The sequence below is a fragment of the Gopherus evgoodei genome, chromosome 8 (genome assembly GCF_007399415.2).
Source record: "Gopherus evgoodei ecotype Sinaloan lineage chromosome 8, rGopEvg1_v1.p, whole genome shotgun sequence".
NCBI classification, from domain to species: Eukaryota; Metazoa; Chordata; order Testudines; family Testudinidae; genus Gopherus; species Gopherus evgoodei.
This window is the reverse complement of record NC_044329.1, coordinates 103,500,231-103,518,261: the sequence shown is the minus strand read 5'-3', so window position 1 is coordinate 103,518,261 and position 18,031 is coordinate 103,500,231. Positions and strand designations below refer to the sequence as shown.

Sequence of the window (18,031 nt, the reverse complement as noted above, 5' to 3'; positions counted from 1 at the left end):
TTACCTGTGAGGCCAGCCTCTTCTAGAAAAGTCAATACTGCTCTTAGATCACTGAGGTGGTCTTCCCACATAGGGCTATAAATTACAGTGACATCAAGATAAACTGCAGCATATTGCTGGTGGGGTCAAAGGATTCAATTCATCAGGCCCTGGAAAGCCGCTGTGGCCCCTGGCAGGCAAAACAGCACGGTTTTAAAGTGGAAATGGCCAAAGGGGATTGAGAACATGGTATTCTCCTGACAGGCTGCAGGCTGGGGTATCTGCCAATAGCCTTTTGTAAGATTCAATGTGCTGAGGTATTGTGCCAGGCCCAACTGCTCTAGCAGCTCATCATGTTCATTGCAGCATTGGGTAAGTGTCAAACTTTTGTTCGCTTTGGGGACCAGGACTAAAGGAGTCCTCCAGGTGCTCTTGGACTCCTCCATGACCCCCCTTCTCAATATTATAGGCACTTCTACTTGGACCATGTTCCACAGCTTCTTGGGCAAGGGCTGAGGATTTTCTCTAATCAGTTACCCTGGCGTGGTCTTCAGATAATGTTATATGGCTTACGTTCTCCCCAGGCTCGTGGAGAATACCATATTGAAGTCTTGGATCATTTGCAACAACTGGGTCTTAAGAAGCAATGGCCTCATTTAATGGTAAAATTCCAGACTCTAGGCTATCAGCTACATTGAGACCTAGTTCAAGGCTCACTGGCCAGGAATCTAGCAGGAGGGTTTCCCACGTTTTCCACAGCTTGAAAATGAAAGACCTTTGTCTCCTTCCTCTTGCTGGTTAGCTTGATCTCATAATCAACCGGATCCATTTGTCTCAGAACCTCAAACAGACCTTATCAGTGAGCCATTAATTTTGACTCAGATGATGGTAATTGGAGCAACACCCGTCTTCAGGGTGGAAAGTTCATGCCTCTTGCTTATATCCCTGTTCTTGCCTCCATTGAGCCCAAACATGGTTCTCCTTTGTGAAAGTGTTCAACTTTAGATGTTCACATAGTTGAGTGATAATGTACTGGGTCACCCCAAGTGTGTTTGCATCTTGCCCCTCCCAACTCTCACAATGCATCCAAGATTTCCCAGGGCTGACATCCATAGAGCATTTTGAAGGGCAAAAAACCCACAGAAGTTTGGAGTACCTCTTGCATAGCAAATAGAAATGGTGGGAAGAGGTGGTCTCAGTGTCTAGACTCAATCCCAACAAAATTGCTTCGATATCTCTTAACATCTTGTTAATCCTTTGCACTAGGCCATCTGTTTGCAGATGACACACTGATGTCCGCACGGCCTTTATTTTAAGAAGAGAACATAGCTTATGCATCACCTGAAGGGTGAAGCTGGAGACTTGAACAGTCAATATTTCCTGCAGGAAATTTATCCAAGCAAAGAGAGTCTCATAAGTTTGGAAGCAATTGCTGTCACTGTAGCCAAGCACAAGGGTATCGCTTTGGGGTAGGGAATGACATAGTCCACCACTAAATGTACATACTGGTTTCCCAAGCAGCTCTTCTCTAAAAGGCTCTACCATGTTCATCCCTATTCTTTCAAATAGGGTTTCCATTTAGGGCATTAGGACCAAAGAGCCTCTGGACAGTCTTGGCTGTCATTTATTGACACTCAGGACAGGAACAGCAACACTCCCTTACCTCACTGCGCACCCTCACCCAGAAAAAGTTAGTCAATACCCAACTCCAGGATCTTCTCATTCCCTATACGCCCTGTGCAGGGAATATCATGTGCCAGCTGAATTACAGCCCTTCGGTACTTACAGGGTATCAGTAAATGAGTTCTTATTGCTCACAACTGAGAGTGTCTTTTCACGTGATACAGACGCTCTTTCTCCAGCAAAAAGTGGGTGTGGTGTCTCAGGTGCTAGGGGTCTGCTGCCTCCCCAAACATGGATACCAGCTGTTCACAGACACTGCTCAGCACTGCATCATCATGTTCTTGGGTGAAGCTCCTCTTTATAGTAAGGTCTGAGGTCCACAGCCAATGCCTGCCATCCCTCCATCTGTCTGGTCATCCCTGGTCACAGAGGACATTCTGGAGGGGGTCTTCAGAGTCCCCCAGACTCATTAGGTCCATGGGGTCCACAGGCCAAGGCCTGCTCTGGAGCTCATATCCTTAATGATTTGCCAAAAGGCTGGCCAGTTTGAGCCTATAATCACTGGGCATGCTAATTTCTCTGCTAGCACAATTTTAATTGAGTCAGTGTGGGCACCAACTGTCAGTTCCAGCCACTGACTGGGCATAGGCTTTACATATCCATGTATACACTCCAGGCAAATAGTCCTCTTTGAGTTGATTTTCTTTCCTGCTAGGGCAGCTTGTATCACTGTCTGGCTACACCTCAAGACCCAGTACCTCCTCCCCTTGGACCCATTCTGGGATCATCAACATAGTGGGGGTGAGTCCTATTACGTGTCATCTTCTGCCATCCAACCCTCTGTGTAGTCACATTCCATCAATGGGAACTCTTTCCTCATATGCCCCTGTTGCCAACAGGAATAGCAGATCACTGAGCTTATCCCTGCAGGCTCTGGCAGGGGGCATGTTCAGACTATGAGGAAAACCTTTGGGCTCAAAGGCTACACTTCAGTCATTTGTGTCCCCAGGTGGTTGGTTATCTGGGCAATATCTTATCCAAACTTAGCCCTGTGTCTTGCCACAGTCTTCCTCTGTACATGGTGTGGCTCAGGTTGCTGTGGTGGGTTTGTACACCTTTCCTGTTGTGCTTGGGTTCGGCATCTGCTTGCGGGGGTCTGGTGTCATCAGTAGCCCTCACTGGTGAATGGACTAAGGCCACATGTCCCATCTCCAGCAACACTTCAGCTGTGATAAAATTTTCCATCAGCTGCATTATGTCTGACAACGACTCAGGGTGATGCCAGAGAACCCACTCCAGGTCCCTCACTATAAGTATGGATACAAACTGCTCTGCGACAACCTACTCTGCAACTTGAGACCTGGAGCGCTCCAGGAAAGAAAACCATCACCAGCAATGCCCTTTGAATCACTGCATCATTTCCTGGGGGTGAGCCTCCTTGGGGGAGGTCTCCACCCAAAAACGCTGCTGCTGAGTCTATTTGCTAATATCCAGATAATCTAAAATAGTGGTCTTCACCCAACAGTAGTCTCTAGCCTGTTCTGGGTCAAGGTTACGGTATACCAGCTTTGCCTCTCACATCATATAGAGGGCTAAAACTAATGCCCAGTGCTCTGGAGGCCATTGAGAGACCAATGCCATCCTCTGAAAGGTGACAAGGAATGCTGCTGGATTGTCTTGGAGCCCATGTTAGTTAACTTTACTGACATGGGTGGCAGAGCTCCTCTGGCCTACTGGGTCTCCCTGCAGAGGGCAGGTTTTTACTACTGCAAAGAAGTCAAGTTCTCGCTGGTGGTCCCAACCTCCTTTAGCAGCTGCTGCTCCTGCTATGCTGACTGTATCGGCTGCTGGGCAGTCCACCACTGCTGGAACTGCTGTTTCTGGTTGGCCTGTTACTGTTGCCATTCTGCCATCCACTTATACCAGTGCTAATGGTGCACCTCGACTGATGCCCCCTCTCCAAGAACTGATGTGGAACCTGTTTCTGTCTCAAGGCCTTGAATCATGTGTAGGGTATCATGCCTGCCTTCCCTCCCCACCACTTTCAGTGAGCCACCTCTCAGCTTGAGCTTGGAAGTCGTCTCTTGCCTCTGGGCACACACCAGAACCCACACTCCTGGGTAAGTTCCCTGCAAGAGTTGGGCTCATTTCCAGGGTCTTTTCAGAGGCTAATTATCTCCAATCCCTGGTACTGCTCCTCTGCTCCACCTACAGGGCACAGAGAGCAGACATCCATGGCCCCTCTAGGGGCTGCAATGTCTGTCTAATGCAAAAGGCGGGGGGGTGGAGGAGAAGGAAAGGGAAGGCTGCTCATTGCCTCGGGCTAGGCTCCCCTGGCTACTGAGCGCCTTAGCAATCTCTAGCAGCCTCTCTTCTTGGGCCCACATTGGTCTGTGGTCATCTTTAAAGTTCCCCTTCGCCAGGCGGAGCATGCTCTGCAGGCGCACCTAACTGGCACTGCCTGAATACAGGGATGCTGGGTTAGGCTGATTGTCAGTGGGATGGAGACATCTCCCATCATACTGCTATTGTTGTGCACTACTCCAGTCAAACCATTTCCAGCCCTCACATCCCACTGAAATAGGCAGAAAAATGCTGGAGGGGAAAAAAGAAGCCAAAAAAGGACAGATGCTAACTATTCTAGAGAGCAACAAACACTAGCTCAGAGTCAGAAGAGTTTATTTTGGGAACTCAGGAGTAAGAGATAATGTGACTGTTAATGGATAGAAATTAAAAATGGTCAAAGATATTGGATGTGAGAGAAAGGATGTCAATGTTGACCTTTTCTGAAACTAAATATTTTGTTTTTTCCTCGGTTCATTCTTCTGAGCGGCACTTATTGACAGTCACATATTTTGTTTTATGTCTGAATCTTGCAGATAGTGTGTTTGTGTGTAGGAATTATGGGCATTTCTGTATGTAAAACTTTATTATGAAAGGAAAATAATTAAATACTTGGATTTAGAATTAGGTTGAGAGAATTCAACTAATGTACTGAGAGAAAGGCAGCCTTTTTAAAGCAAAACTGGACCTTTTGACCTGGATAGAAGTAATAATTTTAGATTGGGATCATTTTCCACAATTCTGAAACAATAGCTCCCCAACTGTGGTCTCAGCACCACCGCGGGTCTGAAGAGGCCTGACCAGTCACATGTGCTGGCTTTTCTCATTTCCAGCTGCTACATCACATTAAGAGAGTTAAGCATGCATTAAATATTGACCTAAGATTACTTTTCCACTTTAGCAATTGTTCTAGCTGACACGGGGATGTTTTGCAGTTACAGATAAGATGAAAGCAGTCCTTGAGACATTTTCTGTAGTAAAAGGTGGTCCATGTAATGAAAAAGATTTAAGACCTCTGTCTATAAGGTAATGAGTATGTGTTGTTTGAAGGATCATGAGCACTTCAAGCAAACATATGAACTGGTGTAGATAGGCAACCACCACCATGGGATATGGTTCTGATGACTTATATTCAGATAATTACACATAATATGATCCCTTATAAAGGGTTTGCTTTGCCAAAGAAACAGGCAGTTCTTTGAACTAGTGTGCTAAGAAAACATGTACGGTACTTTAATGTACCATCTTTTCACATTTGGGCACCTGGGCTCAAATTCTACAATATGAGAGAAGCAAAAGTGAGCGCAGTGAGCTAGTTGCTACTGGACAGTTTTCCAAGTCACAAATCCATCTCACAGTTTGACACAATTAACACATTCCCCTCACAGAGGATGCCTAGAACTGGAATAGCAGGGGGATCCAGGTCAGGAATGTGGTGCGCTGATGTTTGCAGAAGCTTATTCATCACTTACCTGCATTAGACCTGGTTCTACACAGTCCTATTAATCCCTCATGTCAGGGCTTGGAATCTCCCATGGTACTAGTTCTCTGAGTTAGAATACTTGAGAATGGTGGCAGTGACTCCAAACAGAGAGATGGAAGATTTTTTTTTAAAAAAAGCCTCTTTTAAAGACAACAAAAAGTCTATTAGAACATTAAGCTTTCAAATATCTATCATTCAAATGAAGAACAGCATTACAATGGAGAGAATATTAATTTTTTAATATTTTAAATGTACCCAGATACAAAATTTAAAATAAAATATGCACAATGTATTGAACTTGTCAACTAAGCAGAAGTTAGTCAGTCACTTTGTACCGTAACAACAGTTCTTCAAGACATGTATCCACTGTAGGTATGTCTGCATCCCTGCACTGCAAATTGAACAACTTTGGTAGCAGTCTGTCCCGCCCACGCATGCACTGCGCCTCGGCTGCCACAAGGTTAGCGAGCATGCGTGGGCGACCCTCAGTTTCTTTTCTACTGCAGAGTCAATGACAAGAACTCCAAAGTAGAGGGGAGGAGGGTGGGCTGAGGAGCACATCTCAAAGAACCATCATTACTGCACAAGGTCACTACTGCTACTTCAAGTATTGTCCCTACGGGTGCTCCACTGTAGATAATTCCCGAGCAGCGCCCACCACTGGAAGCTGGAACTTGGAAGTTGAGTCTGATATGGATGATAGTGCCAAATTTGGCATCTGCAGCTGAATCCCCCAGGATAGCATAGTGGCTGAGGAGGCAGTATGTGCTATTCAGCTTCCTGGGTTCATTGGTAATCTCCCTGGACCCAGGAAGCTGAGTAGAAAATACTGCCTTCTCAGCCACCCCAGAACCTGCATGGGGCATAACAAAAGCTTCTTCCAGACCTGAGAGATGCTTTTCCCCAGGTAGCTTGGGGTCTGGGGAGGGGAGGCGCAGCTGCAGCTGGCCCAGGACTTCTCCGGGCGGGGGTGGGGGGGAGGTTTGGAGCATCGGTCAGCCTGGGTCTCCTCAAGGTTGCGGGGGTTGGGACTTTGACTGGTTCGGTGCTCCCCCGGCCAAAAGGGGAGGCACTCAGAGCTGTTCCAGGCAGTGGGTACAGTGGGGTGGGGGAGTCTTGATGTTACCAGGGTTGGCAGGAGGCAAACCCTTTCTTCTTCATTTTTCTTCCTTCTTCTGTTTTTCCTTTTGTTTCAAGGCATAGCTAAATAAAATGTAAACGAAGTAACAAAGAAAAAAGCTTTGAGGGAAGCTAAATCTAGCAAATTTAAAGGGAGGTAACGATCCATGAATGGACAGCTCTAGCTCCTCTCTAGCCAAGGTGGTTGAGAAGGAACTGATGAGGGTCACCTGCTAACGCTGGCTAATCTCGTGGCAGGTGAGGAGCAGCACATGCACAGGTGGGACAGACTGCTACCAACGTTCTCTGATTAGTAGCACAGGGACACAGACACACCTACAGTGGAGTAACCACAGGGACACTACTCAAAAAACACGTTTCTCAACAATAACATACTAAAGGAAGATAAAACGATGCTGATTTCACCCTGTACTCTATTTAATTCACTCTGGGAGCATAAAGGAGAGGTAAACAGCCCATATAAGAGGGTAGCCTAGGCAGCATGGAATTGTCACAATCACCCTATACTACTCCAGAAGTATGTGACGCACAAAGATTAGGGAGTTGGAGAGGTGATGTAGCCAGAGTATACAGCATTCTAGCTATCCTGGGCTGCCAGGAGGCCACCACAGCCAGAACTCAAAATCAGAGCAGCCCTGAATTTCCTCTGAAGTACAACAAGGGCCTGGCAAGCCCCTGGACACCAAGTGTATAAAGGAAGCATAAAAGTGGTTTAAAGCCACCTTTGTTTCTCCCATTTCTTTCCCTGCTTCACTGGCAAGAAGCAGTCAAGAATCAAGCCACTGTTCCTTTTTACAGTAATACTAAGCCAATATAAAGTGTTACTTTTGAACTAACACACATTTTAAAAAGTTTTAAGGTACAAAATGTGGGATTTACTTTGAACATCACATTCTAGGATGCACCATGCTATATGCACATGGATGGCAGGCAGCTACTTCACAACAGCACATACTATTTCTTTCTTATAAATTGGTTTGTGCAAAATCTTTCTGAAAATGAGGTGCGGTTAATATATTATGGGATTCAATTTCAACTGGTTTGAACAGTGTTAGGAACTATTCAGGTCTTTTCAAGCAACATTTTCATTTTCAAGATGCGTTCCCCAAAATATTCCACTCAACCCACAGTCAACCTGAGCCAGTACTGCTCTGGGAGTTATGCCTGCAGTGTTATGGCTTACTACAAGAGCTAGTATCTGGGTCTCGACTAAGAAAGCAGCCTACATGAGGGGAAAAAGCCAGCTATATGTTTAAGAACACATCTATTTTCCCACCTGTATTCCAACTGGAATCCGGCTGAATGCTGAAAAATTTCCATTTTGTTTCTCCACCAGCATTGCAAAACAATCTTTTATACTAATTGATTTAATATTGCTATTGAATTTACCTTGTAATTTTTCGGTAAGACTATCTTGACAAAGTTATGTATGTGAATAATATATTCTAGGTTCTTGCACTGATCTGTTTCACCATTTCCTTGGTTAGTCATTTATACCTGTGCCAAGTGGGTGTAAAATGGTATTATTGGTGTGAGTGCAGAATTCTGATTTGGTAATGTTTTTATACCTACCTTGCTCAGATGTAAGTGACTGCACAAAACACAAGGAAGAGGAGAATCAAACCCAGTATCTGAAATACCAGTACAGCCTCAATAGACCAAAATAATCACCACTAGGTGTCACCCTTTGATACTGTACAAAACACTATACATAGGAACAACTGTTTCACGTTAAAATTATATAGGAGCAATTTTACTACCACACTGAGTGCAATGTGGTATTTTATTCAGCATCTCCTCACTTTACTCCTAGTTTTGATTTTTTAAAAGTATTTTGGGTAAATGAATTAAGGGATTTGCTTCTACGTCAGCTAAAAGGAATTCTTGTAGTCACAGTTTTACAGAGAATGTCAGTACATGACCCTTGCAACTTGAACATATATTGCAACATGCTAGAGGTATCAATGTATCCATTCTTAGGTTACTTTTACAAAAAGAAGTCTTAAGGAAAAAGTATAACTAGCAACAAAGTATAATGCATTATTGAAGATGAGTAAGTAAATTACATTCTCCAATAGTCTGAATTCCTCCCACCCCTGAAAAGACAATTAAAATTTTTATTTGCAAAGAAGTAGGGTGCAACCATGCCCAGCCCTACACAGATTCAGAGGGAGCCTGCCCACGAGTGACTGATCTGAAATGAAAAGGAGCTATGCATCCAAAAAGTGATGGAGATCACAGGCTCGCTGGGGCACAATGACTAGCAGTTCATGTATGTGGACTGTGCCTTAACGCTACAACAAACCACTAGTCTCAAATCTGGTTTCAGAAACAATAAAAAACAATCTGACTTCAAAACAACAGTTTTGCAGATTAATCATCAAAATACAGTGGTGCCATTTTATCTAAGGCTACACAGAGGTTTGTAAATGGTCAGTATTTTCAGTTGTTACTGTTCATCGTTTTTCTTTTTATTATTGTACCACAACACTTATTTTTATTCTAAATAAACCTTACCAACTGTGCAGCTGTCTTCAAGTACTACATCCACATTTCTATCTCTGTATTCAACCCTGAAGTCAAGCATCCGTGGCTGTCTTTCCACTATTTGTCGGGATGGCACTACATGTCGAAACGCTGAGGATGAGGAAGGAGTTGAAGAAGATGCAGTAGGATGACTTGTGGGACCATAGGTTGGTCCTTGCAAAGTCTCTCCACCATATTCACTGAAAGATATATAGTTTAGAGCATTTAAATAGAACAGACTGATAACTGAACTATTTGAAGAAACACGAGGCAAGCAAGATGAGCAGTATATTCCCTTACTGTCATCCACAACTTGCACTTGTGACTGTTATATTGTATCACGTATCTGACATTCAGGCTGTTTTACTAACAATGTAAAAAATTATAGTATCTACAACATTTTCTTAAATATTAGCAACTAAAAAGTTCAAGAGAGATTGTTTAAAAGCTGGTCCTACAGTATTGTAAAAATCTTTTGAGCCTCAAGTTTAATATATGTATTACAAATCCTAGAATGACTTGTAGAGTAAGGAACACAATATTGCAACCCCATGGAAGTACTACATATCCATACCAGAATCCCAAGGGTATCCCATGCTTGAAATTCTACACAGCAGCCACCATTCTACTACTACATCATCAGGCTAGTGTCATCCCAAAAGAGTCTGGGAGAAAGTGCAGCAGAGATGCATCCCATAACCTTAGAGTGACAAACCTATTTGCCAATTAATCAGACAGGTTAAAGAGGAAAATAAGTAATTTTTTTGCTTCAAGCAATTAAGGGAGATTATATAGACATCAGTGTATTAGTTTAAGACTAAAATCTAGAAATATATGTTAATTACAGAATGTTGAATTCCAGCTTCTCCTTGAGAATCATCTCCCTCCCCACTACTCCTGAGTAATTGCATATGGACCACGGGATAGTAAAGTGGGAAGTGAATGTAGCTTTGCACAGATTAATTTGGAGAACTCCAGCTACAGGCTCTTCATTTAACCTCTCTCCAAAGAGCGCAGTGCTGGGGATTAGTAAGCAGAGTGATAAAACAAGGCATATTAAGAAACACCATTCAGGCCAAAGAGAATGTCGAATCACTTTGACAAAATGAGCATTTTACATACTAAAATGAACATTCCACCCAAGGAATCCAGGAAATAATGTTTGTAGAGTATGGCTGGAGTTCTGCTTTGCAGATGTCCTCAAGTGGAAGACAGTGACTACAGACATATAGTGAAATCTGTATGGGAAACTATCCTTACTAGGCAGCTCCAGATGTCCTGATGACTGGTGCACACTAACAGAGTATGCTTCAAGGATGGAATCTGAATGAATGATACTTTAATTTTTTTAATAGGGCCGCTGCAATTTGGGATCATGCCAATTTTTTTTTAAAGGGATCTTATTTAGAAGGCCATATTCCACTTTCTTAAAAAGAAGAAAGTCAAGAAGTGTCTTGATGCGAAAGCTTTAAACACAAAACAAAAAAAAAACAAAAAACCTGAAACTCCCTTCGCTCCCCACCCCCCAGTGATGACATGAACTCAGTGAGCATAGCCAGTTGCTACACACACATGCTATATAATTAACAAACACTGTCTACATTCCCAACTGTCTGCTGGTGCAATTCCTATCATTTTACCTCCCACGTTCTGAAAAGAAAAAATTAAGTGTTATGCTTTTCTGGTAGTACAAAGGTCTCTTTTCCTTTTCTCTAGTCAGCAGACACACAAATCGGAATTCACAGCTATGTGAAACCTACAGGAATTTCAGAGTTCTAAAGTACAGAGGGAATCTGTTTTGTTTTGTGCAGCTTTTAATTACAATACTAAGTACGACCAGGAATTTGTTATGCAGAGTTAAAAAATGACCATATATTGATCCAAGCTGTTTTTTTTAAAAAGGGGGGAGGGTTACTGAATGTTAAAATTAAAAAGAGATACAATAGTTTCTGTGACAATAGTTTTGTTAGTAATCCTAAATAGCATTCTCAGGACATACTTCTTTAAATCACAACTGTATTACATTTGGTGGCCGAGAGGATATTTGTTCTCTGAAAATATTACTTGCATCCTGTTAACCCCTATTAAATAACATTAATTGCATTAAAAAAAAAAGCCAATAAACACTTAGCTACCAGCAGGTGGACACTCACATAATGATTCAATTTAGCAAAACCTTTGATTTAGGCGATTATGGGTGAGATTTTCAAAAGAGCATAAGGGAGTCAGGTGTCCAACTCCCTTTGAAAGCCAATGGAAATTGGGTGCCTAACTCCCTTAGGCCTCTGAAATTCCACCCTATATCATCGGGGGGCGGAAAACCCACAACAGCTTGACACACATTCAACTGCCTAGATTTTTTTTAAAGAAAGAAAAATAGATGCTGAAGAAACTTCAGAATTGACTTATCAATGCCTTAACTTCTTGCTGAACCAAAAGAAAAAAGTATTGCTAATCAGTCTGGTGAGTATTTAGACTGAAAATGCTTTGTATGTATATGTACAGGGCGTCTCTGGACCCTACACTAATACAAATAAAAAGTAAATATCCACTCACTGCAATGAATAAACAAGGATTTAATCCTGAGTGTAAAAAAAGGTGATTGTTGACAACATACATTAAATAAGTTAAGATCTAATAATTACATACAGCACAGCTGCCAAAATATTGATTTACTTACATTATAAGTAGCATCTACCATAAGTTAAGCACATTTTAAAACATCATATTTGTCCATTCTACCGGCTCTCCCAAACAGCTGAATTCCTGTTCTGCTGTTTCAGATTGCCTCATCAGCACTTAGCAGATGATGCTTCAGTGACTTAGAATCACACAAGCCAAAACTGAATTCAAAAGTTTGAAAGAAAACAAGTGCATCGACTTCTTGAAGTGAGTAATCTACTTCCTTTGACACAGTATCCTTTACCTGCAGCCCACTGAAAGGGCACCAGTAACTCTAACACAGAGAAAAATTATCACCACCTTTCATGCACGTGCACATGCATCAAAAGAGAAAAAGAAAAAAAAATTAGCCAAGGACATGGGGGCAATTCCCAGCTGTTAGAAAAAGTGCTTTGGGATTTTGTAGGTCCATGCAGAACAGATGGGACCTCACTTTTAGGGAATTATCTGACAGACTCAGACTTAGTCAACTGTATATCCTATAGGGATTGATCCCACACCTAGTGAAGCCAGGGGAAAGAATTCACTGATGTTGAGGAGGGTTGGATCAGGTCCTTAATCAGTCTTGGAAAGTTGAGGGGTTCAGCCAGCCTTCCCAGGAGTTGAACTCATGGCTCTTGGGAGTCTAACTATTTCAAAATGACACATACAGTATTACATCTTCCTCCTAAGGGATAGAATTGGAGATCAGGAAAGAGGAGACAGGGGAAGAGAAAGTAAACCTCCCCCATGACTACTATTACACAGTACCTCTTTTTACACATTATTGCTCCAAGTTTCTTTACTTACCTTTGTAGAATGCCGTTTTCTTGTGGTATTACACCATTTATAGCTGCCTGTGAACAAAAGATATACAGTAAGTCAAAAAATCCAAGCAGCAGTAAGACATCAGAAAAACTTGAGATATTTCTGCAAAGCAATTCAAATCAGCTTATACAAAAATGACTCAAAATTTGCTTAAACAAAATCCCCAATGCTCCTTAAGCACATCGAATATTCTCCATTCAATTCACATAGAAGTACCTGACAGTGCCACTAAAGTACATCCTATTTCAAAGGAAACTGGCCTAAAACAAGACTTTGCATCCAAACTGTATATATCTTTATAACAGGACAAAATAAAGCTAAAACTTTCTAAATTTAAGGATTCAAAATGTTAGGGTGGTTAGATTTGTTTGATTACAGACATGTTTGAATTACAGTTTCAGAGCCAACAGAGATCTGAATGCAAGATGTTTGTTTATGCCCATTCACATATTTCAGTAATTTTAACACAGACCTGATACTTAACATATCAAATCTCTATCTAGAAAGTATTTTTCCTCTTTAATATTTTTGTACGGGTTCTTAATTTGCTATATGAATTTTATGGGTAGGTACCATGATTTTAGTTTGAGTTTCAGCTTCTAGAGTTGTTCCAAAAATTAGTTTATTGCACACTATCCCAACTAGGTTAGCTCAATTTTGCTGATCATACGTGTTTATTGCAATGTAAAAAAAAAAAAAAAAAAAGCCACCCTCAATAGAAAATTTAGCTTCCAACAGCAAGAATGCCTATTCTAGGATTCCTAGTTCAGGGAATGTTTGCAAAACATCATTAAGAAAGACAATACTATCTAGAGAACAAATGTGATTGAAAGGGATGACAGCACAGGACTGAGAGCTAAGAGTTACAGTAAAACCTGAGAGTTATGAACACCTCAGGAATGGAGACTGTTTGTAACTCTGAAATGTTCATAATGCTGAACAAACCATTAGTGGTTCTTTCAAAAGTTTACAGCTGAACACTGACTTGGTACAGCTTTGAAACTTTACTATGAAGAAGAAAAATGCTGCTCTCTTTTTTCTGTAGTACTAGTTTATGTTTAAAACAGTACTGTACTGTATTTGCTTTTTTGTTTTTGTCTCTGCTGCTGCTTGATTGAGTACTTCCAGCTCCAAATAAGGTCTGTGGTTGACTAGTCAGTTTGTAACTCCAGTGTTCATAACTCTTGAGGTTCTACTGTACCAAATTCTACTCCCAGCTCTGATACTGACTCTCTTTACAACCTGGGGTAAGACAGCCAAATTTTAAAACTAGCCACTAATTTTGGGTTCTCAAATTTAGACACTACGGACCTAATCTTCATAATTATTGAATAGCCAAAACTGCAAATGAATCAATAAATGATAGAGATGGATGTTCGGCACCTCGGGGGTGGAGGGAGAATCATGCCCTAGATACCTAAAGGACAGCACTTAACATATGGGCTGGCTTTCGAAATCTGACCCTTAACCTCTTTCCTTCAATTTTCCCATCTGGAAAATAGAAGTGATAACACTTACTTCTACAGTACTTACCTACTTCCAACCCGTTTGGATGAATTTTTGTAAATCACTTAAGATTATAAATTATGCAGTAAAAGTATTTAAGGTATCCATCGCCATTGTATCTGGGTGCAGTATTATTCGTTATTATATCATCATTAGTTGTCAAAGATTCTGATGTACATGTTGTGGGGATATTCCCTGTAACAGTGTAAAAAGTTCTATACCAGATGGAACGGTAGTATGTTTAAACAAGGAGAGTAACTACAGCTAATTACACTGATTGAATTATAAATTATCTTCTGACATGATTATAAACATTAATCCACTCTATGTTCTCAAAACATCTGAAGCCTAGTATATGTAGGAAAATATTTAGAAAAGATTGGTATTGCAATAAGTGGATTTGGGGCACATTTGCATATAGTCTTACTTTTTCTAGGTATGTTACAAGTTGATAAAAACAGAGCATGGGACCTTATGCTTGACCAAAGCTTTCGCAGCAATTAAAAAGGTGACAACTGTGTTGGAACTGGATTCCCAACATAGCTGTAACTGTAGCATAATGGCCCTACCACCAATGGTCTACCACCATATCTGACTATGGATCCGGTTTAACAAAGAAGGGCTCATTTTCCTGAATGTTGGGCTAGCCATCATTTCTTAGCACGAAATGATTCAGGGATTGGAGGGTTATGTATTAAACAATACTTAGCATTTCGGTAGCATTTCAAAGCACTTGTCAAAGTTTAAATTAGTCCTCTAAACATATCAATGACATAGGTACTATCCTAATTTTTAAGATGGGAGATTAAAACAGTGAAGATAAGGAAATGTCAAGGGCCAGAGTGGAAGTCAGCATCAGAGTCAGGGCCAGAATTAGAAAGCAGAAGTCCCTGGTTCCCTTCCCATGTTCTGCTATTTGTGTAAACTTGTACATACACAAAAATTAAGACAATAGGCAGGAGTGCCAAGAAACTCCTCACACTATGTACCCACTCATGAACACAATCAGTACTTTCCAAAATAAAGTACTGGCACAGAAAGGGCTCCCTGTACTTTGATTCCAGTTAAGACAAAGGTATTTCTTTTTTTAAAAAGCTGCTACGCCTGTCACTTGCCAGCAAAACTATTAGCTAACAAATATGCAATCATGGCATTGGACAAGAATTTTATAAAGTCATGCTCTGATTGACCAAATTTGCTTTTTTGATGTTGGCCCACATATGCAACAACCTCTAGAAAATATGCTGTTTGGACTCCACACTCTACAGAAACATAAACAATCCGGAAGTCACTATACTTTGGATCAAGATTCTAGAAAAACAGACTTCTGGGCAGTGTGTGGGAGATATCTGGTTTAGGACTGCTTTGCACCACAAAAGGGTGCACTTTTGGGCCATCTCAATGCAAGGATTTTTCAGACTTGACATTCCCAGTTGTTGCACTGACAGATTTTGAAATGTAGACAACACTCAGGCATTTTACAACTGAGTTGTTTCTGACCCTGCTCTGAGTAGAGGCAGAAGATATGGTAGTAAAAATGCCAAAATTTTGTCTACACTTCAGTCTAGCGGACACATCCTAGAACAGTAGAATTACAGTGGATCAGCATAGGAGAGTTCACCAATTCTAATGGCCTTTGGTGAGGAGGAGAAAAATGTGTCTCTTGGAATGTCTTCATACCAAACTGCTTCTGCACTTCATTATCTCCTTCAGGCTGAAATTCAGAAGTTCATTTTCAGTCTGTTGTGCATTCAGTGGCACTCAATTCACTGGACTCTGGGAAGCCACTGTCCATCAAGATGGCTTTTACAAACTGGTAGCATAGCTAGCCATATACTTACCACCTCTTTTTCTGTATTAAAGAGATGTTATATGTAGTACTGTAGTTGGCTAATGAATCATACAAAAACTATGAACTAAGATTTAAATGCTAACTTGTTTTAATCTAATAAACCTCCATTTTTGAATTTTTAATATATATATTGTGTTATAATTACCTTAGAATATCAACACGGCATAACCCTATGATGCTCTTAACATTTGTCATTCCTTTTTTTTTTTAAAAAATATACAAAGAACAATACAGTGAGTCAACTAGCTTGCCATCATTTAAGTAGCGGTGTTTTGATAACCATAAAATGCTCTGTTAACCATGTGTCTTGCACATGTACATGGAGGAGTTGCAGCTGTTTACAGCTACTGATCATCTTAATCTAATAAACCATCAGGAAAAGATCTCACAATGCTCTTCAGCAATAGACATTTTCTCCATTGTCACTTAACAGGATTGATATATTCTTCATTCTGCATCTTGGTGAATCAAAACACAGCAAGCGCAGCTCTTGTCTCATAGGAACAGTCACCACTGATAACAGTAATTTGACATCCTGGAACTCTCTTTACCTTGAGAAAAAAGTTGCATTGGCAATGAAAATCTAGTACAGTAATTGAGATATTTAGAGTTCAACACTTGCATAGTTTGTCTGGTAAAACCTAGTTTTTATAAAAATCTGAGGCTGAAACTAGCTCAAGATTTCCCTAATTCAAGTACAAAAGCAAAAATTATTAGATGAGGTGGGGGCTCCAAGCTATTTTGTCAAAGACTGAACAACCCTTCTAAGCCTTCTCTTATGTCCCAAACTAGACAGCATTAAAGGGTCAAAGAAATGAGAGATAATAGCGGCCATACTATATAATTTCTTGGTGAGGTGGCCTGCACTCAATAACTACAATGTAGAGTAAAACTGCGTAAAGAGTTTGGGCAATGTTTGTTAAGCAGGATAGAAATTGGAAAGATATAAGAGATCAGGAAAGGGGTGCACATGTCTCCCTTGGTGTTTTGAGTAGGCAACCATTTCTGAGTCCCAACCTTGAAAATGCTGATAAACGACACATGGACATCTAGGCTCTGATGCCTGAATGACTGTAACACAAAACTAAATACACACAACTGATTAATGAAAGATTTTCCTAATTTTTTCAAAAAATTAGTCTCCTCTATTAGACAATTAAGTCTTCATGGTTAAAACATTTAATATGCTGAGAGGACTCTCTAAAATATTCTGAACTTGTGTGTCCATACAAATAAGAATAGCGATACATAATTTTAAAAAATTAAACAAAAACTGTTTCCCTTGAAACGAATTTAGTAAAGTTATAGTAAATCCATTCATTGCTATCTTTACACTAAAGTTTAACCAACCTTAAGCAGAAACAGACACTTATAGCAGCCAATTCATGAAGCCAACAACCTCAGTAGTGTCTAAATCAGTGGTTCTCAATCCGCAGCCCACGGGCCCCTTGCAGCCCAATCAGTACACAGTTGCTGCTCATGTGACACACTCAGGGCCATATGTGTAGTATATATATTGTGTGGATGCAGCCCACATAGCACAGAGAGCTGCATATGTGGCCCACAATGGTAAATAGGTTGATAACCACAGATCTAACTGCTATATTCAAATACAAGCTGTATCCATTTCCATTTAATATTCTCATTCAAAATGCAATCTAAAATTTCAGCTGCTAACTTGCTTATTAAAATAAAAAGTAATGTCTCCACCACAAATTCAAAATAGGTAACTCACCCAAAGAGCTACCACCTACCGTATTTGTCTTTTGAAATTATAAACAAAATTTAATTATTGATTTGTATATTTTGTTTCAAGATATTGGTGATATATCCAGAAATTGATATGATATAATTAGGAGCATCTGGCAATATTGGCACTGAAAATACATAATATCCAAAACAGGGGGAGAACATACAGCATCATAAACCACAAGTGTGCTACAAGACTATATAGTTGCATTATCAAATGTCAAGATCCACAGTACTGATACGGCAATGATTATGAATTCTCGGGCTATGAAACAACAGTACGTACAACATATTTATTTGGCCTCTATCACGCCAGAGCTGTTTCCTGGGAGAAACAACAA

At 40.8% G+C, this 18,031-nt stretch overlaps 1 protein-coding gene across 3 annotated transcripts in view; it reads right to left on the bottom strand.

Annotated features, from left to right (window-relative positions):
• FAF1 (Fas associated factor 1) overlaps positions 1–18,031 on the bottom strand; it is a 307,409-nt gene that overhangs the window by 227,095 nt on the left and 62,283 nt on the right. For all 3 annotated transcript variants that reach the window (XM_030571511.1, XM_030571512.1, XM_030571513.1), the window contains 2 exons: positions 12,566–12,612; positions 9,086–9,294 (listed from right to left, as the gene is read on the bottom strand). In XM_030571511.1, the coding sequence (XP_030427371.1) occupies positions 9,086–9,294; positions 12,566–12,612 (256 nt within the window). The remainder of the gene's footprint in view (positions 1–9,085; positions 9,295–12,565; positions 12,613–18,031) is intronic.